The sequence below is a fragment of the Acomys russatus genome, chromosome 31, assembly GCF_903995435.1.
Source record: "Acomys russatus chromosome 31, mAcoRus1.1, whole genome shotgun sequence".
Taxonomy (NCBI): domain Eukaryota; kingdom Metazoa; phylum Chordata; class Mammalia; order Rodentia; family Muridae; genus Acomys; species Acomys russatus.
Window position 1 is genome coordinate 4148474 of NC_067167.1, and position 23228 is coordinate 4171701.

A 23228-nucleotide genomic window follows, 5' to 3' on the forward strand; every position below is an offset into this window, starting at 1 on the left:
TCAGTAGCGGCGGGTGAAATGGGGGTGAGAGTGGGAGTGGGGGTGAGGATGAGGGTGAGGGTGGGGATGGGGGACTCGGCCACCCTGGTCCTGGCTCGTCACGCCACCACCTTCTAGTCCACCACTGGGCACCACATGACCCTGGGAATGTCCACCGTGTGCAAAGCTGCCTTGCCTAGAACAAAGGCAGATGGTTTGCAAGGGCCATGACTGGTGACAAGGTGCCAACTCAGAGGACAGGGTCCTATACAGTTCACAGGGAATGCTGGCCCAGCCAGGGTGCAGACACGAAGAGGAAAGGGAAGAGGAAGGAGGGAGACAGTGGCAGACATTGAAACCTTACCCAGCCATGCCACCGCGGCCTGCTGCCACATGCCCATGCCCAGGTCCTGTTATGCCCCGCTCAGCACCTGCAGAAGAGAGATGGCTCTGGGGATTCTGCCTGCATTCTAAGCTTGGTGCTCACCGACTCCTTGCAGCCCCTTGGTACCTCGCCACCGTATGTGCTCATGGCCCGTCATGTTTGTGTCCACAGCACCGTGCCAGGCGGGAACCTGCTGCTCCTCCAGCCGTGAGTTGTGCTCTGCCCATTCTCGGTTGACCCTTTGCCAAACAGAAGGTGAAACATGGCTGTCCCCATAAGCTTCCCAACATTATCAAGATGTGAGCCCAACTCTAGGACATCTTCAAAGATGAGACTGTAGCCAGGGGTGGGCAATGAGGACACCACCCACCAGCAGGGAAAGGACCATGGTTGCCCCGAAGGCAGTCCCACAGTGGCTCACACTCGCACCTGCCCCTATGTAGGAACCTGCGGACACAGGCACATGGGCAGCATGTGCTGGTAACAATGGCTCACCGCTGAGAGGGAGCACGGAACACCTCGCTTTACAGCCTGATGTGAGTGTCCACAGCAGTAGAGAAGAGCACCACCCCAACCACACCACAAAATGGAGCGATCTCACTGGGATACATGTACGCATGTAAAAGGGTCACGAGTGTGTGTATGTGTATGTGCCACAGTTCCTTGATATGTGCTTGCAAAGCCACAGTGGTGGATTTGTGGGTGCAAGATCTGGATGGATGAGGGGGAGGCTGCTGGTGGTATGGGCTTTTCCAGATCAAAGTACACTGACATAGGCTCCAGTTAGGGACTGTCAGCACAGTGTGCTGCAGTGAGGCAGGAAAGTGCTGGGGAGGTGAGGCAGGAGGACTGTGTGAAGACAGCCTGTGCTCTACCTCCGACCACTGAACCCTGAGTGTTTCTACTGGACAAAGCCCACACACCTGCCATCATGACCCCTGTGGCACATCCAGGGACAGCAGATGGAGGAAGACATTCCAGATAGGTTGCACCTGAGGGAGGGTCACTGCCAGGAGGGTCCCTCCATGTACACCCCAGAAGCCCATCTCAAGCTCCTCTTAATACAACACTTACCTGGGGGGAGGAGGCAGCCCTTGGTCTTCGTTTAACTTCTTGTCACAGCTATAGCCACGCCAGCCATCTCGGGAGTCCCAACCATGGTGCTCAAGGAGCCCTCCATGGCCGTGGTGGTCATCTAGGTAGTACTGCAGGTGCAGGAGAGATGGGGTGTCTTCTCTGGGGCCCATGCACTCCCATGAGCTAAACCCCGTGTCCCCTAGATGTGCTGCAAGGCCAGGCAGCAGATGTATCTGTGAGGGGCTCTGCAGGGGCGTATACACCACCAGGGGTCTCTTCCTGAGAGGTAAGAAGGTGATGACAAAACATGCTCTGGGGACACTCAGAGGGTGAGCCATTTCCAAAGTGGTGTCCTGACTCAAGCCCATCCTGCAGAACCCCACCTCCTCTTTGGAGACTTGGGGACACAGTACACTGTCATGACCCCAGCATCAGCACCAGCACACAGCTAGCTCAGAGGGGTAAAAGCCTGGGCCCAACTCCCCATGGGGCTGCAAAGTTACCATTGCAATGCAGGTCCCCAGAGCAAAGACACCAAATGCCCCAGCAAGTATTGATTGAGCTGACACTCTCTATTGAGTGAAACTTAGAATGGAGCAGGTGTCCCTCCCTCACCCTACAGCAAGAGCCACAGGTGGCCACTCTCACCTGTCCATCCCGTTCCTCCATCCCTGGTCTGGACCCGTCCCTCCTGCAAAGGGAATAGGGCACTTGTGTAGTAGCATGCGGTGGGTGGGGTGGAGGCAGAAGTCTCCCTTGGGAATAAGGATGGCTCCCACCAAGCACTAGCTGTGTATGCTAGGACACAGCACCAGTGATGGCAATGGTGAGTGGAAGGCTTTCCCCTGGCGGTAGGAGCCAGGTCAGCAAGTCTCTATGGAGCCAGAGATGGAGAGTGGCTACCCAGAGGAGCTGCTCCAGACAGGCTTTGCCAGGCATCCCCACCAATGCACAGGGTTAAGATAGTTTAGAACACAGTCTGAGGAGCAGCCCCAACTAGGCCCCAGGAAAGGGGACTACAGTGTGGAAGGTGGGGAGCAGGCCCAGGAGTCAGCGATCCCTCACCCCTTACAGCCTGCTTCCCCCTCTAGAGTATCTAGGCCAGGCAGCCCTGCCCAACCAACCGAGGATCTGCTGGGAGGCACAGGGCACCTTGGTACTCAGGACAGCTGAGCCACCCACCATGTGGACACTGAGGGTGGGCCATTGGGTGCCTGTGTGGGCCCACCTAGTATTTGGCCTGGTGTTTCCCAGTGCCACCTGTAGCTGTCCTGTGGAGGTCGCAGGGAGCAATGAGTTTTTCATAAAGAACACCTGCCATGCACCTAGATGCTGCTTGGGAGCAGGGCAGGGTGCTCACCTGTCTATGACATGCTCCTGGTAATGGCCACGCTCCCGGTGGTCGAAGTCATGGAAGCGGTGATCCGGTCGGGGGAAGTCTCGGTACCTGTCCTCCATGGCTGCGCGTTTCCCTTCAGGCCAGTAGCCATCCTCTCTCCTGGTTTGCATTTTGCAAGAATACTTAGTTCAAAGTGGTGGCAGCAGCATCCCACAGTCGCCAAGGGTGCTGTCACCAAAGGATGGTGGCAGGCTCTGAGCTGACTGTCACCAACAGCACTGGATCCCCATGTCTCTCCCCTGGGACTGTGCAAAAGGGACGGGAATTACAGGCTTCCTCAGCATGTCTGCAGCGACTATCTGCTTGGCTGAGAGCCAGCAGCATCTTGCCCTCTTGTGGCTTTTCACGGCTCATGAGCACAAAATACCAGGCAGGGTGGCTGGGCAACATAGAGCTGGCCAAGAATCAGCTCCACATGCCTGTCCACAGCACTCACCTGGCATCCAGGTCGTAGGGCCTGCGCAGTGCCCGCCGCTCCTGCTCAGCGCGAAGCTGCTCTTGCTGCCTCCGCAGCTCCTCACGCTCACGCATAATGCGCTGCTGCTCCTTGCGCCTTTCCCGCTCTACTCGCATGCGTTCACGCTCCAGGCGCTCCCGCTCTAGCCTTTCGCGCTCTAGCCGCTGCCGCTGGCACTGGAGCTGCAGCCGCTCCCGCTGCAAGCGTGCCTTCTCACGCCGCTCCTGGAAGGCGTCCAGTCGCTGTTCCCGCTCCCGCTGCTCCCGCTCCCTGCACATATGTGACTGTCTGTTGACCTGCCCCAGGCTGCAGTGTTGGCCCTGCTTAGCCTCTGGCCTCTCTACCAGGGGTCCACAGAGGCAAAAGGTCCACGCCCAGCCAGGGCCTCGGCTCACTGTCAGGAACACTCTCCGGCTCTGAGGGTCACTGCCCCATATACCCTCTGGTGGTGCCAGGAACCACTTGCAAGCAGACAGGACCAAGGCAGGTTAATGGCAGCACCTCTGCTTACCGTCGCCGCTCAGTCTCTCGGATCTCCCGCTCCCGCTGCCTCTGGCGTTCTCGCTCCCGCTGCTCCTTGATCTTGTCAAAGGACAGGATATCTCTCTTCTCCCTGCCCTCTGACTTGCGCTCTTGACTTTTGGAGCTCTGCTGACCAGAACAACTCAGTCAGAAGTGAGTGGGTGCTGTGGCTCTGACAGCAGCCACACAGCACAGTGCAGAAGGCCAGGGTCTCACCATGAGCTTCTGCAGCCAGCCTGGCACATGTCACCCTGCCCGCCCAGCTCCTGAGTACCAGGCTTTTCAATTTTCACTACAAAGCAGTGACAGACACCCAAATACATCTGAATTCAGCCTATTCTGAACCTTGGAGTTGTTTGGGGACAGGCGCCAGTCACATCAGCATGTGAGGGCATAGCAGCAGGACTCGAATTCCAAGGCCAGCCTAGGGTACAGAGATAGCAAAGCCCCTGCTTAAAACCCAAACATCAGAGCAGAGCCAAGCCACTCTCTCCAGGGAGAAGGGAGGCTGCACCTCATGCTCAGACCAAGACTCTTCTGTTCCTCTGGCTTTTATAGGAGATGAGACCTCCAGAGCTGGTCGTAGTGTAGTGTCTGACTTTCATGGTGGGGGTGTTTGTGGAAGTCAGGGTTGGCCAAAGCCTCACAGACCAGGAAGTGGCACTTCTACTTTGGGATAATCAGAAAACTCTAGATTCTGAGGACCTGGGAGGGCGGCTCACAATTCTAACTGGAGCTCCAGGGCACCCACACACTGCTCCACAGGAGGTGCAAATGCGTGTGAATGAATGAAGCCGAGGCATGCACTCTGGAGCTCTGCCATCATGCTGCTCCAGTGTGCCGAGTTTTCTGCCTGGCTGATGCTTTCCCACCATGGCCCACTAGGCCACACAGCCCCGGGAGCTCTAAGAGGCCAAGCACTCACATTCTTCTCCTGCCGCGTGGGAACAGAGCATCACCAGCTGCACTCCAGCCCTGGGCCAGTGCCCGGTGGAGCACACAGCTGTGCAGCCTGGCTCTTTTTTTGTTTTTTTTGAGACATGGTTTTTCTGTGTAGCCTTGGCTGTCCCGGACTTGATTTGTAGACCAGGCTGGCCTCGAATTCAACAGATTTGCCTGCCTCTGCCTCCTGGAATGCTGGGATTACAGGCATGCACCACTGTGCTTAGCTGCAGCCTGGCTCTTTTGTGCAGAAGTTTCTAGAATGAAGAGTCATGGGGAGGCCCACACACAACCCTCATGCTGTCAAGGACAAAGCCCTACTTTCCTTTGGGTACAATTTAGCACAAGGCCAACAGCAGAAACAAATATGACATCATCAGATTAGACCAAGCTAGACAGGCCCATCACTGCCAAGGCCGTCCATGCCTCAGGCCCTCTACTAGAAGTGGGTAGAGCTGGACAGAAAACGGCAGCTAGGGTGCTTCCCAGATAACTGAGGCTGGGAGCTGCTGTCCCAGCCCTGCCCGTCAATGCTTACTCTGTCCTTTGACCTGCTTGTGGCCTTCACACTGATGACGGGCTCGCCCTTGGACTTGTCCATCACGACTGTACGCTCCGTGCCTCTGCTTCCTGCAGGGAAACCACAGGCAGCCATGAGCACGTGGGCACTCTACAGCTCAGCTTTGTGTTCATCGCCCTCTGCAATCTTCAGTGCTGTTTCTGTCTTGCAAACCACAAGTGTGGCCTTATGGGTGTATTGCCCAGCAAAGGGGATGCATGCTTCCTCAGTGTGTGGGCGGCAGGGCTGTTCCATTTGTCCAAAGGAGCTGGCTGGGCATCTCTGCATGCAGGCCTAGGCTGTAAACACTGGGACTGTGGTGAATTCTGGGGAGGTTCACCACACCAAGAAGCTATAATTTCTTTTCTTTTTTTTCAGACACCGTTTCTCTGTGCAGCCCTGGCTGTCCTGGAACTCACTCTGTAGACCAGGCTGTCTCAAACTCAAGAGAGAACTGCCTGCCTCTGCCTCACAAGTGCTGGAGTTAAAGATGCCCAGTAATTTTAGTTCTTTTTTTGTTTTTGTTTTTTCAAGATAGGGTTTCTCTGTTTAGCCCTTCCTATCCTGGACTCGCTTTGTAGACCAGGCTGGCCTCGAACTCACAGCGATGCACCTGCCTCTGCCTCCTGAGTGCTGGGATTAAAGGTGTGTGCCCACACCGCCTGGCTTTAGTTTTATTTTAAATTATTAGCTTTTGTGGTTGAGCATAGTGTCTCAAGCTGCTGGTGAGGAGCCAGGTGGTACAACAGGGCTCTTTTCAATGTTAGGAAAAGGAAGGCACTGAATTCAACAGAGAATAGAACAGAGAGCCCCGGACAAACTTGAGAGTGGGAATACAACTAGTCACTATAAAAGAGAAGCAAAGAGCACGGGAGAAACACAAGGACTGGGGCTAGGGAGATAGCGCGACACTGGCCTTGAGAACTGGATCGCAGAACCCAAGAACTGCACAAATACTAGTTGCAACATGAGCTCAGTGACAGCAGAAGGCCCTGTGTCATCACCTGGGTGAGAGCCACAAGAGGAGCAACCTGCTGAGTCTACTTTGGGCGGACATGGACGACAGAGGGAAAGATAGACACCCACACGCACACCCCACAAGCAAATTCACAAAGATAGACATCTTAGCAGGAGCTGGGTTGTGATATGAGCTTTTTCTTCATTTTGAAACAGGTTTGCCAAGGTGCCCCTCCTGCCTTGTACCCTGAGTGTTCTATAGAGTTATTTACCATGCCCAGACAGAACAGGGACCTGAAGAAACTGGACTGCACACAAAGCCCTGTGTCCAGCCATTACTAGCCCTGAGCTCGGGCCTGCCTTCTGCTGTGCTGCTCCTCCTGTGTGTGCAGTGCCTACCTCCAGACTGCACGTTAGCCTGATGCACACCTGATGCTGCGATTCTGTGATAGGGCACACTAGGCCTGCTCTGCAGCTGTTGCTCACACATGACAAATCCACCCAGTCAAGTGGCATGTTTTGCCACTTGCTGCCTCCTGTCCATGACATCCTCATCTCTGCCATCAGCACCCAAGGCTCACCTGATTTGGTGACTTGAGATCGACTGGCAGCTCCCGGAGTGAGCTCATCCTGATCTTTCTCCTTTTTAATGTCTTCCGGCCTTTTCTCCTCCTTTCTTTCCAGTTTCTCTTCCTTCTTGATCACAGTTCTGTTGAAAACAGTTAGCTGTCGTCTCCCAGTGGTCTCCACTGAGGCCACCATCCCTACCCACCAGTGAAGGGGAGGATCCAAGGCCTGGCACCACTCCTGGTCCTCTTTGGCAGCCTAAGAAGCTGGAAGCAGCAGGGCTAGAGTGCTACTGGGTCCCAGCCCCTCAGCTAAGCCAGAGACTCATACAGCTCATGCTAGCCCAAACTCGATTCTCCTGTCTCTATCTCTTGATGCCGGGATGACAGGCATGTGCCATCATACCTGGTTCTCCATGGTGCTAGGGACGGAACTCAGGGCTTGCTAGGCAAGTGCTCTCCCAATGAGCAACATTCCCAGCTAAATTACTTATTTTGCTTCTGTTGGGGGTGTATCCACAGTGCACATGTGGAAGACAGAGGACAACTAGCAGAAACTGGTTCTTTCTACCATGTAGATTCTGGTAATCAAACTCCATCAGGTTTGGCAAGCACCTTAGCAGCGGGGCCACCTTGCCCACTTTAAAAATACTTTTACAGAAAAATAGTTCCAATTAGGTGTAGTGGTTAAGCTTGTTTCTCTAGTTTTCGGGAGACTGCAACAGGAGGATTGAGTTCTGTGCCAGTTTAGGCCACAAGGTGAGACACAACCTCAAAATAAACCAACACAAACTAACTGACTCCCACGCTAACGCTAACAAGCAGGGCAGAGACAGAGAGCCCAGGAAGCCAGCACAGGGAGCAAGCTCAGCCTAGCATGATCGCCTTATAGTTTCTAGATTCTTGGTTTTTTGTTTTTTCAAGACAGAGTTGGGGTTTCTTTGTAGCCTTGGCTGTCCTAGACTCACTTTGTAGACCAGCTTGGCCTCGAACTCAGAGATCTGCCTGTGCTGTCTCCAAAAGTGCTGGGATTACAGGCGTGGGCCACAACAGCCACCCAGCTAGTTTCTATATTCCTACACAGCATGCACACAGTGTTTACTTAGGTATGGCCCTCTCTTCCTTCTCAGAAGCACTGGCCCTGTGGGGTGCTGGAGGGTGGCCTCCGACTGCCCCTTTCCTGTAGGCCTGCCACAGAAAAGCGCATTGCTGATTCTTCTCACGTGCCTTTTCAGGGGCTGAGCAGAGCATAATTTGCTTTCCACTCCACACTGCCCTGGGAGCCTTTATTCTTTCTCCATCCTTCCTCTCGGCAGCTACAGTCTCCAGTGATCCTGCCCTGGTTTCTCTCTTTAGACCCTAGTATACCACCTTTAGGCTTGCATTCATGTACTCTTAAATTTGTTATTAATGAGATTCAGAGCCCCAAGAGGGGACCCTAATTTCCCAGATATCATCTAATAGCTCTGCTGGGACTCGCCAAGATTTTTGGTAACACACTTTTAATCCTTTCATTGACAGAAAAAACCCACTGTTCTGTTACCATGCCCCAAGATGGCACCACTAGAATAAGTCTCTTAATGCTCTCCTACCAGCAGACCACAGGCTTGCAACCTGCCATGGCTGGCCACACAGCTACAGGCAGGAGCCCCTGGAGTGAGTCCTGGCTCACCTAGGCTGCTGGGTGCTTCCCCAGAGGCTGCCTCGTCCACACAGGGCTTCTGTGCGTGGGTGTACCTACAGTGCACATGTGAAAGACAGAGGACAAGCTGCCCTCATGGCATGATGCATAATCCCAGTGTAGCCCACTTTCTCAGTCTTTAGCTCGTTGCTGCCATCCTCATCGTGGGACTGTAGGGACAGTAAGCACTCTGAGGCCAGCCTAGTCCCCAGGGTGTGGACGGAAAGCTTCAGTGTATCTCTGGAAGCCCAGCCCCACCTGCATGGACACTACCCAGTAACACCCAACAGCACAGAGCCCTCTCAACAGTGACAATGGAAGCTGTTAGGCATTTGCCAGGCCTCTAGTTCTGTGCCTGTTTCTGCTAAAAACATATGCCATGTCCTTTGGCAAAAGCAAGGTGCTATGGCATCCCAGGGTACATTGGGGATGCACGGCACGCTGGGAGACTTTTAACATTTTCATGAACATAGAAATGCCTGACATCTGTTAGGTAACAGTACTGTGGCAAGTGGGCTGCAAGCTGGGGAAGCTGGTGGACAGCTGTGAGTCAGCCCAGGAAGCCCTTGAAGGTCTGGGACGTTCTCACGGCCAGGAGGTCAAGGCTGATCACAAGGCTGCGCTACCAAAGCCTGATGGGAGGCTGCCCAGCTGTCTGGCTTTGGGCTCTTACTAGGGACTGCACTGTCCCATGGCTACTAGCTAGGAAGTGGGGTTTGGAAGGGCACTGGGACTCCAAGGGACAGGGCCGCCACGTCACTGTACTTCTCCGTCTTGATCTCCACAGGGTGAGGCCTGTCCAGCCCTGGCACCTTCTCCTTCTGGTCACAAGCTCTCCTGTCTGTCGACTTCTTCCCATAGGGTTCGTTTTTGGCCTAGAAGGCAACGGGGTGGTGGTGACTTTGGGGGGGACACAGCCCTGCTATTGCTAGCAGTGACTACGGCAGGAACCTCACCTTCTCCACAGAGATCATCCTCCCATGCAGTTCGGTTCTATGTAGGTGGCTGATGCATTTGGTAGCCTCATCTGACGTGGACATGGTCACAAATCCATAGCACCGAGCCCCAGGACTGCGGGCGTTGGTGACCACCTTCGCCCCGATGACCTCCAAGGAAAAGAGCACACTGGCGTAAGGACACACTTGGCTTTTGTAACAGGACCACAGGGCTTATTAAGGATCAAGCAGCAGATAGCCACAACTGCTGCTGTCCTCTGCACTCAGCTCTGGCTAGTCGATTGAGCCTTCATTTATCAGAGCACAGTAGCTCTCATGGTGACAAACACAGTACACAGTAGCTAGTAAACATCACATGGACAGATTCGGAGCCTAGTCAGACCCTACACAGTCAAAGGTGCCTGCCTGCTCAGCAGCTCCTGACCCCCGCCAGGCCCCAGCTTCTGTGCCAAGCCTTCTAGTGAAGGCGGTAGCCACTGCACAACAGGGAAGGGAAACTGAGGCAGGTTACAAGTAAGCTAAGAAAATGCAGTCTCTAAGCTGGATGGCAGTACCCTGATCCTGGTATACCTGCCCACAGGGACAGGGGTGCATTGTGACCAGACACAGGTGACATGGGACAAACCTGAGGGATGCCAGAATCTGCTCAGGCAAGAAGCGGCCCAGCATGTCAGGAATGTGTAGTGATCCTCCAAACTACCAGAACCCCAAAAGACACTGACTAGCATCACATAGTAGAGAACACAGAAGAAAGTTCAAGAAAATCCACCAGAATGAAACAAAAACTGGAAGACAGGAACCAGGCCTGGGGAGGTGAGGAAGGACTAGGAGTGTGGCAGCAGCCTGGGGCCACAGAATTAGTGCCTGCCTCAGCCCCATGAAATCCATCAGCGGCCAAGGGTTCAGAATGTGAATCCCCAAAGACAGGAGCAGGGAACGCAGAGCCCAGAAAACCCAATGTGCTCTGAAAGCGCTGCACGCTAGGGAGGAAGAAGAACCTGAAAAGCTGGGAGAAAAAGGCCGTGGGCAGCTGAGGAACAAAGACAAGCCACGTGCCCCAGCTACACAGACAGGTCTGTCCACGGATGAACAGGGCAGCCTCCTCAGAAGTGAAGGCCCTGCCAGTCACCTGTGCTTTTTTTCACACCAAGCATTAAGTGCTAAAGTGAAAATGGCAAAGCTGTAGGAACTGGCATTAGCCTGCGCTTTGTGAAACTGGGGCCGCACTCAGCACACGGGACCTCACATGCATACACATACTCACGTGCTCAACAGCACCAAGAAAATCAAACAGGAGAGGGACAGGTGCACCAAAAGGCTTGGACTTTAGACAGACAGACAGGGACTGGGGGCATAGTACCCTGGTACCCAAGTCAGAGAGGAAGGGCAGCATGTTGTCCCCAGAAGCCCAGGCACCAAGCATCTAATGGATAGAAGCAGGGGTCCTGGAACACACGTGGCCTCTCACACTCAAGTGTGCCTGGACGTGCACCTGGCCTAAGCCTTGGGAACACCCTTGACTACTGATACGATACCTGGCCTTCAGCCCTGCTGTTCTTACGCAGACACACACACTCCCTGACTCTCAAGCCTCTGCGGTGTGCAGTGCCAGAACATAGGCTAAGCCTGCATAGCACACAGGGCGTGGAGGGTAGCAGCCACACACACCAAAATCTAACTGTGGCTTCTAGGCCTGTCTTCTAACACTGCCTGCAGTCGGTATGACGGGTGATGAGAGTGGGACAGGTGCCTCTGCCTGCACCAGTGACCACACTCATGCCCAGGCACCAGGCCAGCATGCTGCGTCCCAGTGCTCAGACCCAGCTACCGCACGGTAGTCTTCGTCAGTCCCCAAGTATCTGAGAGAAGCTCTTAAGCGTGTGCACTGCACTAGTGAAAAAGCAGGCCCAGTCTTCTGCTCAAGTTTCCAAGAAGCTCCAGGGAAGGACAGGGAGGCCTACAGCTTAATCACTGGCGCACAACTGTGCTGTGCTGCTGGCTTTAGACCCTCAGGGGCCTGTCAGCGGGAGCTGTCCTCACATGGCCCTGAGAAGAGGTAAGAGTGAGTGAGCCACCTCTCTACTGGAGCCTGGGTGCTCTAAGCAGAAGCAAGTGCAGGCTGGCCTCTAACTATGCTGCCCGCTGGGACTTTTACAGCTCGGACTGCTAGCCCTCGAGCAGTGGCACAAGCCTGTCAAAACAGCTGTCCCACATGTGGAAGGAGAAAGATAGTTCAACCGTGAGAACTTGGTACAATACAGCAGGGGAACTCTGACTGAGTTCCGGGCCACAAACCAAGATGGTGGGTCTAGTCAGTGACAGGGCACTTCCCAAGCACGCATTCAGCCCTAGGAGAAATCTCCAGAGTGAAGAGGAGAAAACATCGACATCTGAGCACGTGGACACTAAAGCTAGGAAACTGGATGTTCTCCCAAGGTCCCACCTTGGCAGCAGGCAGATGTGGGGGCCCTACCTTCCCATGTTTGCTGAAGAGGCTCTTGAGGTCAGTAGCGCGTGTGGTGGAGGACAGCCCGCTGACCCACAGGTTCCTTCCCGAGCTACAGCTGGCACGGCCTGGAGAGAGGAGGTCATCAGTGCCCTATCCACATGGGGCAGAAGCTGAAAGACTCCCCGTGCCGAGAGCCGAGGGCAGGGGTCTTCCCCAAATAATTGGCTCCCTCATTTCTGAGACATAGTCCAGTGAGCATGCAGCTCCCAGGTTAGGTTCAACTGGTAGGCCAGTGACGCTCAGGCTATCTCCTCTGCCTGCCTCTCCAGCACTGGGGTTGCGGGGACACTAATGTGCAGCTTTCTACATGGCTCTGAGGATAAACCAGAGTCCTCGGCCCTGGCTGTCCTGGACTCACTTTGTAGACCAAGCCTGCCCCAGCCTTCCAGAATGCTGGGATTATAGGAGTGTGCCACCACGCTTAGATGGCTCAAGGGGTCTTGCAGGTGCCTTGCCATTCACAGAGCAGGTATTCTAGTCTGGGCACAAGACAAGACCACACACACACACTGGGCACAAAATCGAAGACACCCCCCCCACACACACACACTGGGCACAAGACAGAAGACAACACACACACACACACACACACACACACACACTCACTCTCTCACTCACCCATAACCCCGACAGTGGTTCAGGAAGTGCCATGCACAAGAAAAATTGGCCTCCGTAGCAGCCTGCAGCCCACCCCATCCCTGGGTCACCACATGGTAACATGGCCAAGGGAGGCCTACCTTTCTCATCTTTAATGACTGGCTTTATATCCTGTTCTTCCTTAACAGAGCTAGAGACAAAAACGAGTGTTACTGCGACACAGAAAGGCTGAAGTGAACTTATTCCAGAGTATGAATGTGCTAAAACTGAATACCTACCAGGGAATTAGTCTCAAATTAAACTGTCAAGACACCTTTTGTGAGTTTATGTTGGAAAATCTGACTACAAAATACAATGTCAGATCCCTACAGAGCAATTCAGTTTAGCTGGAGGTACCGGTCATCAATTTAAGAACCCAACCACGGCAGGTTGAGTAAGGGAAAACCAATCACCCGTTAAATATACACAGAGAGACATGGAGCTGCCTGAAGGAGCTAGCTGGGCAGCGTGGCTGCCGACTGCAGGCTCTAAACAGCTCGTGTGTGTCGCTAGTGACAATGAAAGGAGATAGCGTCTGGTCTAGGACTGAGAATCAACAAACCTCATTTTCTGATCAGCGCCCTCACTGGCTGAGGACTCTTTAGGAGCCGCAGAGACGTCATTACAAGCGTCAAAAGCAAACTTCTTCACGTCGTCTTTGCTATCTTGGGGCTCAGGGCTCAGGGCTGCCGTGGGCGCTTGCACCAGCTCCTGGCTGGTGGCCTCCGAGAGCTGGGCAGCCGTGCTACTCTGTTCAACTGGCTCCTCTAGCCCTACAGGCTCGCAGTCCATCCCGGCGCCTCCACCTGTGCCCAGGGCTTCGGCCTGTGCCTGGTTCTTCTTCTTCCTCCTGCGCTTACGCTTGCGCTTTCGCCTCCGCCTCTGCAGGATACCTCCACCTCCTTCCGGCGCCTCCGCCGGCTCCCTTTTCACTACCGCTAACGGGGCGTCTGCCTCGCTCCACTGACACTGAGCGCTTGGAGAATCAGACTCACTGCTGCAGGCCAAAGCTAAATCTCCCTCCTCCTCTTCCTCCTCTTCCTGCTCTTCTTCCTCCTCCTCCTCTTCCGGGTGGCTGCAGCTCTCAAATAGGTCCTCTTCCTCCGCCAGCTTCCTGTCTGGCCCCACGCTACTCGTGGCCTGGGCAAAGGGCTGCTCCAGCTCCGAACCTTCTTCTTTTACTGGCTCAGATTTACAAGTTTCCCCCAAAATGTCGAGTATTTTCTCATTTTCTACGGATTTAACAGGAATAGAATGGCACAAGGTTTAATCACCAGGGAAATAAAGCAATCACAACTGCGGCTCGGGCTCGGCGGCCCTGCTCACACTGACAGAACTGCTGGCTACACAGAGATTGGAAAACCCGCTACACAGCGCCTGCACCCTACCTGCGCCCACGGCCATGGCGCCCCCAGCCTGCACTAAGGGCAGAGGCTGGGCCCCCCGATACTTCTACCCTACAACCATGGTGCAGCTTCCACAGCTTTCTTCAGGTTCCGTCATGCCTGTATCTTCTGACTCCTTCCCAATGTCCACGATGCTGAAGCCACAGCAGTCACCGTTAACTGAGGAGCTTGCTGCTCCCAGCTTGATACATCATGGCCAGCACCAGAGTCCAGGGTTACTGGAGCCGCTCTTCACCTTCGGAAACGCGGCAGTCCATCTTGGCAGAGACCCACTTGTCTTCTGGCTTCAATGGCTTCTGGGGTAAGTTCCCTATCACAGCCTCAGCCTGCCTCAACCCCATGATTTTGGCTTGGCATGGTATCACAAGATCTGTCTTGTGTGTGGACACGCAGCCTTACCCGGTGGCCACTTACAGCCATTCTGCATGGCCTGATGCAAGTAGCGCATCTGCCCCCAAGGCTGCCCTTGGGCTACCACAGCACACGCACAGATCTGGTGATACAGTGGGTTTCCAATCTCTGATCCTGCGTGATTGGGACGGTTCACCACTGGGGTGATTTACGAAACCATAACAGCTCAACAACAGACAGGACTTAAGCTCGAGCAGCAGGGCGCCAAGCTGCACTGTTGTTCCTGTCTCAGCAGTACCTGGTTCCAAGGGGGCTCCTTCATCAGCCTGTTGGAGAGAGAACAGGACAGACATCACTCCAAACAGCACAGCCACGGATCCCAGGCACAGATCTGCCACAGGGCCTCAGCCACTCAGGTGCTTCCCAGATGAAAGCCACACCTTTAAGAAGCTCCTGCGCACCAGGCCTGAGACTGAACACAACTCCACCAAACACCCACTTGGCAAAGACAGAAAGAAGGGCAAGGCAGGGGGCATCTCGCCTTCCTCCAATGAGCTTGGGATTTAAGGAAGCCTGCCTGCTCTCATTCAGGACATCGGCCACACCCCGCACAGGCCTGGGACCTGATAGTCCTCAGCACTGACACCTGCACCCCAGAAGTTCCACCCCTTACTGCTGAAGGGCCATAACCACACCAAGTTCATCCTTGAACTCAGCTACACTAACTCCAAGCCTCGGTTTCTCTGGGAACCTTCCAGGTAATTACAGAGTTCAGCTGCCTGGCCCTCTGGTCCTGATCACAGCCCCACCTCACAGAACCTCTACAACCCATGTGCCAGCCTCCAAATGTAGGCTCCGTACCACATCTCTACCACACTGTAAGGTTGGAGGTCACTAGGTTACAGGGCTCTGGCCCCATCAACGTCTCCCTCCTTTGGTGGATGTGAACACACAACAGGAAGGTGCTGGTTAGGGAAGAAGCTTCCTTGGCACATTTCCCACTGCATGGAATCCTGCCTCCTCTCAGACATACAGCAGGACATACAGTCCTGACGTTGGACTAAAACCCCTGGAACTGTAAGCCAAGGTATATCTGTTGCCTTAATTGTCCCTCAGGCAACTGCCACAGAGTGAACAGTGCGTGCTCATTCATGCGTGTGCGCGCGCGAGCGCACACACGCGCGCGCACACACACACACACACACTTTCTTCTGGAAAATCAGCGTCTCCTACGCTGCAGAGTCACAGGGAGACACCCACTCACCAGAGTTACTTTAAGGTCTGACGTGGAAGCTTCTAGAGTCTTCCTGGAGACATCTTCATGGACCTGGAAAATGAATCAAACCATGACTTTGTGGAGGCCAGAGCTGTGACCACTTCAGCCTGCACCTCACAGCTTCTGACACAACCTACACCTGCTCCTCTACGGCACTCATCCCTGTGGCTGCTCAGCCGAGGACAACACAGCTGCCCTTCACTCTAGGCTGAGGCTAATGGCAGTTGGCGAGTATGTGCTAGCTGAGCAAGGACACCAACTTTGCTGGCCATTTCTAAGTACAAAAGACTCACCCCCCACCAGGCGCCACTTCAGCTCCAGTGCTTCTTCATCTTTTTCTTTTCTTTTCTTTTAAAGACGGGTTTCTCTGTGTAGCCTTGACTGTCCTGGACTCACTCTGTAGACCAGGCTGCCCTTGAACTCATAGCGACCCACCTGCCTCTGCCTCCCTGAGTGCTGGGAATAAAGGTGTGAGCCACCAAGCCTGGCTCAGCTCCACTACTTCCATCCTCCTCTTACTCCTTATTGACGTATGCATGCTTGGGCATGTGAGGCTCAGAGGCCCACTGAGTTGCCTTTCTCTTTTTACTTTGAGATCCAGGACAATGCCTGCAGCCAAGAGAGCCTGTCCTGAGGCCACGACTCAGACTGTACTGAGTGGAGAGCCTCCAGTTTATCTAAAGCCCACAGATATTCAGACTCTCCTGACCTCAGCTGAAACTGAATCTCAGCAAGCACTGCAAGAAGGATACCACATGCTACACAGAATCGACTAGCTGGTGAGTGCCATGCACAGTATGGCAGGTGCCCATTGGACAGACCTGTGCTGGCCTCAGGCCTTCAGAGCTGACAGCAGCACCCGACAACAGCCTGTTGTGTTGAGTGTGTTTCCACAGCAATTAAAAGACCCCATGACCTGAGCAGCCTTCATGCCACCCACACACCTGTCTCCCTTGTGAGTCCATAGCACGCCCTGCACTATCCTGGAGCAGTGGCTACCGGCACCTGGCTGTGGAGAGATTAAACTCTGGTTCTACCAGGGCCTAGGTAGCCTTGATGCTGAACCCCTGGGGCCGCTGGTGCACGCGTGGCTGCAAGTTACCTACAGCATGCTCCAGGAGCTGAGCTGGAAGCTGTCCCAGCTGCGCGGCCACGTACTCTTTACTGTCAACGAAGGCATGAAGAACGTGGTCGTTGGTGCTGCCCTCCCTCAGGCAGGGCTCACTGAGGTCCTCAGCCTCTGTCCCATCTGGTACACCTGTATCCATAGTGTCCCTGTCTTGTGAACTCTGCAGAGTCACAACCCGGTCCTGTGAGGGGAGTGAGGGTGTCAGTTACCAAGACCATGGAGCATGGGAAGGTGTGCCGTCCCCAGGCCCAACACACCTGCCCATCTTTGGAATCTTCCTCCAGGCCGTTGTCCTCGACGCCCTCCTCCTCCTCCATCTTGGGTCCTAATTATAGAACAGTGTCAGTTGGGTTAGAGTCCAGAGCCAGCCTCAGAATTAGTTGACGGGGACAACACAATTGCATGTTGTTAGCCATTTGTCCATATTGTAGGGATCCTGTCTCTGTGGGTGTCTAAGCCAAGACTTCAATCACCCTAGCACAGCATAAAACAGCTTTAAGAGATCTTAAAATCGCTCCAAACTAAACACCTCAAAATACAGAGGTAAAGAGCTTGACTGGTCTGGAACTTGCTATGTAGACCCGGAGAGCTGCCTGTCTCTGCCTCTCCATCACACGAGGCAACAAGCACCTGAGAATGGAAACTTCACTGCTAGCTGGGCAAGCATGTGAACACCTGCAGCGCTGTCTGTGGCCAGCTCAGCCTGCTGACTGGGTCTACTTGCTTTCAGCTCCCTGCAGGTGTTCACCAGAATGCTTGCTCTGCAACTGAGCACTGGTCTTGCGTGGTACACGGACAGCTGTATGCGGTGTTGAGGTCAACAATGGCTGTCTCCGTCAGTTGTTATCCACGCTCTTTCCTAGTACAGGGTCTCACTGGCCTGGAGCCTGCTGATTCAGCCCATGGACTGTCCTGTGTCTACCAGCCCAGCCCTGTGGTTTTGGATACACAGCACATTTGGGTGTCCTGTAGGTGCTGGGGACCTGAGCTCAGGCCTACCTTCATGATTTTGTCGCAGGAACTCTGCTGAGGGAGCCACTTCGGCTCCACAAATGTTTTTAAGGCAAATTTGCAGCATACTGAGCACCATCAATAGTTTTGTGAAAGATAATAAACTCTGTACGAGTGTCCTAACTGCACCAAGGAGGACAGATGGCAACTCCTGAGTGTCACTCAAAGCTCAAGACCTGGGAGGAAGAAACAGCATCCTTGGCTTTCCAGTGGATGTAACTAGCATGCAATGCCCAGGATGTTGCACAGCCCACAGCACACTGCCCCAGGGGGGACATAGCAGGTGTTCCCAACTCAGGGGCCTTCTGTCCACCCCCCCCTCTTTCTTGGTTCCATACACCAACATACCAAGTACTTCCAAAACATTGAATACTGGGAAAGTCATAAAACCATAAACAAATCCCAAACATCATCATTAAAAGAACAGTTGTACTCTGAACTCAGTCCCCAACACCCACTTAAATGCTGGTGCGGCGAAATCTGCCCTCGTCTTTCCAGAGCTGGGGAGGTGAGGACAGAAGTGCTGGGTACTGTCTGGCCAGAGAGCTCAGCTGAACTTGCAGCCCTAGCCCTGAGTGGACCAAAGTGCTTGCCATGTGTGGTTTGGACGGCAATGTCGGGTGTGTGAGCACCGTGCCAGCTCCCTGCGCTGTCTGAGGAGACTATGGACCCTTAGAACAGTGGCTCTCAGCCGGGCGTGGTGGCGCACACCTGTAATCCCAGCACTCGGGAGGCAGAGGCGGGGGATCGCTGTGAGTTCAAGGCCAGCCTGGTCTATAAAGCGAGTCCAGGACAGCCAAGGCTACACAGAGAAACCCTGTCTCGAAAAACCAGGGAACAAACAAACAAAAACAAATAGTGGCTCTCAATCTCCCTAAGGCTGCAGCCCACTAATACAGCCCCTCATGCTGTGCTGCCCCCCAGTCACACAATCATTCCGTGGCTACTTTACAACTGTAACTCTGCTACTGTTATGAACCACGATGTAAACGCCCGTGTTTTCTGACGGCCTTAGGTGACCCCTGTGAAAGGGTCGTTTGATCTCAAAGGGGTCGCAACACACAGATAGGGAACTGCTGCTTGCTAAAGGGTGTTTGTCGCTGTGAGAAGCCTCTGAGAGCCTCACTGCACTTCTGTTCTCTCTCGCTGCTTCCTGTGTATGGATGAAAACATGACCCCGGCTTCATGACCCCCGGCTTGCTGGCATGTCCTTCCCCATTACCAACTCTCCCTCTGGAATCCGGTGTCCAAGTTCCATCCTCAGAACCAACTGTGTAAAGCTGTCCTCTGGAACCACGCGTGGGCCACTAGACTCACAGAAGCGCTAAAATAAAAAACCAATGAGGCAACACAGCTCAATGAGTAAAGCAGCTGCTGCCAAGCCTGGTGATCTGAGTTTGATTCCTGGATCACACATGGTGGAGAGACCTGGCTCCTAGCAAGCGCTCTCTCATCTCTGCACTTGCACTGTTGCATGCGTGTACATGTGCCCATGGGTGCACATTCACATACACATAAAGTGCAAAAAACACTAAGCAATCAAGGTGGATGTTATCTGAGGAATGCTGGGGAGGTGGAGACAGGAGGATCCCTAGAGTTGGTGGTCAACCAGCCAGGCAGAACCTGCTGGTCCAGGCCAATGACAACCTATCCAGGAACTAACATGGACAACAGCTGAGATGAACTCACTGTTGACCTCAAACCTCCATATGCATACGCACACCAACCCACATAGACAAAAACACAAAAAGAAACCTTCAGGAACACACGGTGGCTCGCAACCACCTATGATGAGATCTGGTGCCCTCTTCTGGCATGCAAGTGTACATACAGATAGAGCACTCATATACGTAAAATAAATAAATCTTTTTAAAAAATTAACCAACAAAACAAAAAACCCAAACCTCTCAAGTCTTTGACTAACAACAAACTAAACCCAGGCCAAGACCCTATGTCGTCAATGGCTAGGCACTGCCTGGTGGCCTGATTCAATTAGCAGGACCAAATAATCTCTGGTGCACAGAGCAGTTCAGCTGGAGAGCAGGACTCGGAACACTCAGGCGCTTCCTAGGACATGCAGTACCTTCATGGGACATAGCATGACACACTGATGGTTGCTCAACGCTAGCACAAGGGACACACTGACTAGCCAATCCAGCATGCATTGCAGGCCCCTCACTAGTCAGAACCATTCAGTGTGCAGTGAGTTCACCTGCATTTGGGGGGTTCTGGGACAAATGCAGGATTTCTTGCACTTGCCCATCCTAACCCTCTTACTGGAGTCACTCCCACTTGTAAGAGGCAGCAGCTGTGACATCCTGAAACTTCCCCTACTCTGCCAGAAAGTGGTGCTCAGAGAACCACTGGGCTCAGAGTTCTGCCTTCACAGAGCCTCTGGCTGGCCTAGAAGCCACAGGCCAGCACATACCAAATACCACACTCCCAAATGCCTCCAGCTCTGCCCAAGCAGGCACCCTCCCATCCACACCAGACAGCGCGCACACAGGCAGGCACATGGGCATGCACCCCAGGCTCATTTGACAACTTTGTCCATTGATCTGATATGCTTGAGTCAGGTCAGGCAAGTGTTTACAACACAAGCAGCCAGGGCGGCACTAGGCCTCCAGGCTACAGCTTTAAGATATTGTTTACTGTATGATGGGTCTCTATGAGCACAGGCATGTGTGTGCCTCAGTGTGCAGGAGGAAGTCAGAGGTCAACTCTTGGAAGCCAGTTGGGTGTCAAGGATCGAACAGCTCCTCAGACTCAGCAACAAGCACCTTTGGTAGCTAAGCCCTTTCACCAGCCCTGAACTGGTTTTTTTCCCCCCCAAACAAGAATCTCATGTAGCCAGGCCAACTTGGAGCTCGCCATCCACTTGACATCAGCCTGGAGTGCTGATGGGGGGGCGGATAGAAAAAGGGGGGGAAAAAGCTGTCTTTCTAGAAGCCACACTGGCAAAACTTCAGGCAATGGACAGACGGCTCAACTGGCAAAACACTTGCCATGCCAGCTTCAGGGCCTGGATTCAATCCCAGCACATCATGAAGGCCATGAGGGCACTTGTGATCCCAGTGCTTGCTGGGGCACAGAGATGAAAGATCCCAGGACCTACAGGTCAGCAGCCCAGCCAGATCGCTAAGAAGACGGTTCAGATGGTTCAGCAGTTAAGAGCACTGACCCCCACCCACATGGAGGCTTACACCATTCCTGACCCAGTTCTAAGGGATCTCATCTCTGTGGGCACTGCACACATGTGCAATCACACGGAGGCAAACACTCACTCATAAGATAGACCTTAAGACAAAAACAAAAACCAAGGCGGACAATGTGACACCAAAGCTGACCCACACATGCATGTCTAAGTACCCATACTGCAACATACAGACCACAGTCACTGTCTTGACACCCACTCCCCGGGCCCACAGCAACACAGGCAGGCGGTACCTTTGGTGCATCTCTTTACAGCCCTCTTGCTCGCGGATCCCCAGCTGATGCTGACCTCCTCCGGCTCCTGGCCTTCATCCTTAACTGCCTGACAAGAAAGAGGGTAGACTTGTAAATGTTACTCAGAGGGCCTGGCACAAGCTGTTCTTTCTAAGTAGTCACCTCACAGATAAGAAGGTAAAGCCATCCCTGCAGACAGCAAGTGTTCACGAGATAGCTTCAGGCATCACTCACCCTGTTCCTGCACACAGCCCAGTACCCAGAGAAAGGGAGGCTGAAAGCCTGGATTGTAAAATCAGGATCAGCAGGTTGTGGTCACACAACACTCCCTGGTGGCATGGAGCCCTAGATATAATCCCCAGCACAGGCAAAAATAAATAAAATCCAAGTATTACCCCCAAATCAGGGATGTTGATAATTCATCTTCCACTCCCACCGCCCCTTCCTCAGACACAGGGACGATGGCAGGAAACCTTTCCCTGAGTCAGGCAGAGCAAAGGGCTGAGTGGGGTTCAAAAGGCTATCATTAGCTTTATCACAGTGACACCTGTAATTCCAGCATTTGGGATGTGATGGGGGGGGGGGAATCAAGGCTAGCCTGGGCTACACAGCAAGGCCGAGGCCCGTCTGGGCTACCGGAGATTCCCAAATAAAGGCGGTGGAGTGGGGCTGACTTTCAATGCGGAAATTCAGAACATAGTAATTTTCACTCCAAGTATTCTGGTGTCTTCCACCTGCAAGTAATCGCAAGGCCCTAACCCTCAAGGACCCTGCTCCACACAGGCAACTTTGTGTCAAGTGCTTAGTACATCAGACAAGACAGAGGGACAGGGAGGTGACATCTCACGCTGATACAAGATGACAACCATGCTCCAAGCCAAGGAAGCGCAAGGGGACCAAAACTGGGGAGCGGGCTTGGACCGTGAAGAGAGAGGCAATTACGGGACCGACTGACAAATTGTCCAGAAGAGTAAACTTGAGGTGGGAGAAGGGGAAGAGAGATGCCGAGGCAAAGCCGTGGAGAGACATGCTAAGGGCCACCGTGCTACCCAACAAGGCCTCGCTCGTGCAAACCCTGGCGCAAACGGCTAAGCGAGCCAGAGAGGGGCATCGGCTGGCCAAGGTCACACAGCCGGGGCTCCCCCCGTGAGTGACAGCTCAGACCGGGCTGGGGACTCGGGCTGGGAGGCCCTGAGCCTGAGGGAGGAGCAGGACGTGCGCGGGTTCCCGGTGCCAACCCGATCCCCTCACCTTCCTCAGCCGCTCCATCAACACACTCTTGTTGCCGCCCGTATCCAGGTTCCGCTTCTTCAGCTCCGCCCTCAGGTCGATCACCCGCAGATCGCTGAGCCGCCGCGTCCCGGCATCCGAGGCGACCAGATCGCAGCCGGGGTCGCCGGAGCCGGTCACAGGTTCCGCCATCCTCGTTTCCGCGACAACTGCTCTCACTCCGGAACCTCATACACCCGCGGCCCGCAGCGGTGGCGGCTCTGAGCACAAAATGGCGTCACCTAGGAGGAAAACGCACTCACTTCCTCCCGCCTCTCTTTGCGGCTGCGCAGGCGCGCCTCTCTGCCACACCTTCTGGGCCCAAGTGCCCTCTAGCCTAGGTTCGCTGATGCGCATGCGCAACGCTCCAACCCGCCCCCATCCCCTTGCTTCGGTTTGCGGCTGCGCACGCGCACCGCTCTGCAGCCGCCGCTCCGAAGCCGAGCAGTCGCCCCCCCCACCTCAACGCGCAGGCGCAGGAACTGCAGCACGCATGCGTCGTGGTCCATGGCAAGAGGGAGACCCGGCACAGCGCGCCTGCGCCTTCTTAGCCGCTCCGCTCACAGCGCTTGTGCAGAGGCGTCTGAGCGCGTCGGTCTCGCGCCGGCAGCGCCTGCGCAGTGACGAGTTGTGCCTCAGGGGAGGCTGGAGCGGTTCCCTCTCAGGCGGCGCCATTTTGTGGTAAGAGAGCCGAGATTCAAAAATAATAATAAT

At 54.2% G+C, this 23228-nt stretch overlaps 1 protein-coding gene across 7 annotated transcripts in view; it reads right to left on the reverse strand.

Moving 5' to 3' along the window:
- The window catches only part of Safb2 (scaffold attachment factor B2), a 23395-nt gene continuing 167 nt past the window's right edge, over positions 1-23228 (reverse strand). The window contains exons 2-23 of one of the 7 annotated variants that reach the window (XM_051172813.1): positions 22497-22756; positions 21246-21329; positions 17045-17112; positions 16765-16968; positions 15647-15709; positions 14681-14708; positions 13525-13857; positions 13188-13425; positions 12727-12776; positions 11954-12054; positions 9481-9630; positions 9290-9399; positions 6859-6986; positions 5300-5391; positions 3809-3948; positions 3277-3567; positions 2802-2939; positions 2090-2132; positions 1439-1569; positions 491-603; positions 344-410; positions 1-175 (exon numbers count right to left, since the gene is read on the reverse strand). In XM_051172813.1, the coding sequence (XP_051028770.1) occupies positions 1-175; positions 344-410; positions 491-603; positions 1439-1569; positions 2090-2132; positions 2802-2939; positions 3277-3567; positions 3809-3948; positions 5300-5391; positions 6859-6986; positions 9290-9399; positions 9481-9630; positions 11954-12054; positions 12727-12776; positions 13188-13425; positions 13525-13857; positions 14681-14708; positions 15647-15709; positions 16765-16968; positions 17045-17112; positions 21246-21329; positions 22497-22707 (2958 nt within the window). In that variant the 5' untranslated portion in view covers positions 22708-22756. Of the gene's footprint in view, positions 176-343; positions 411-490; positions 604-1438; positions 1570-2089; positions 2133-2801; positions 2940-3276; positions 3568-3808; positions 3949-5299; positions 5392-6858; positions 6987-9289; positions 9400-9480; positions 9631-11953; positions 12055-12726; positions 12777-13187; positions 13858-14680; positions 14709-15646; positions 15710-16764; positions 16969-17044; positions 17113-21245; positions 21334-22496; positions 22757-23228 lie in introns of those variants that run through there. The other 6 variants (XM_051172814.1, XM_051172810.1, XM_051172809.1 and 3 more) reach the window with 6 other exon arrangements.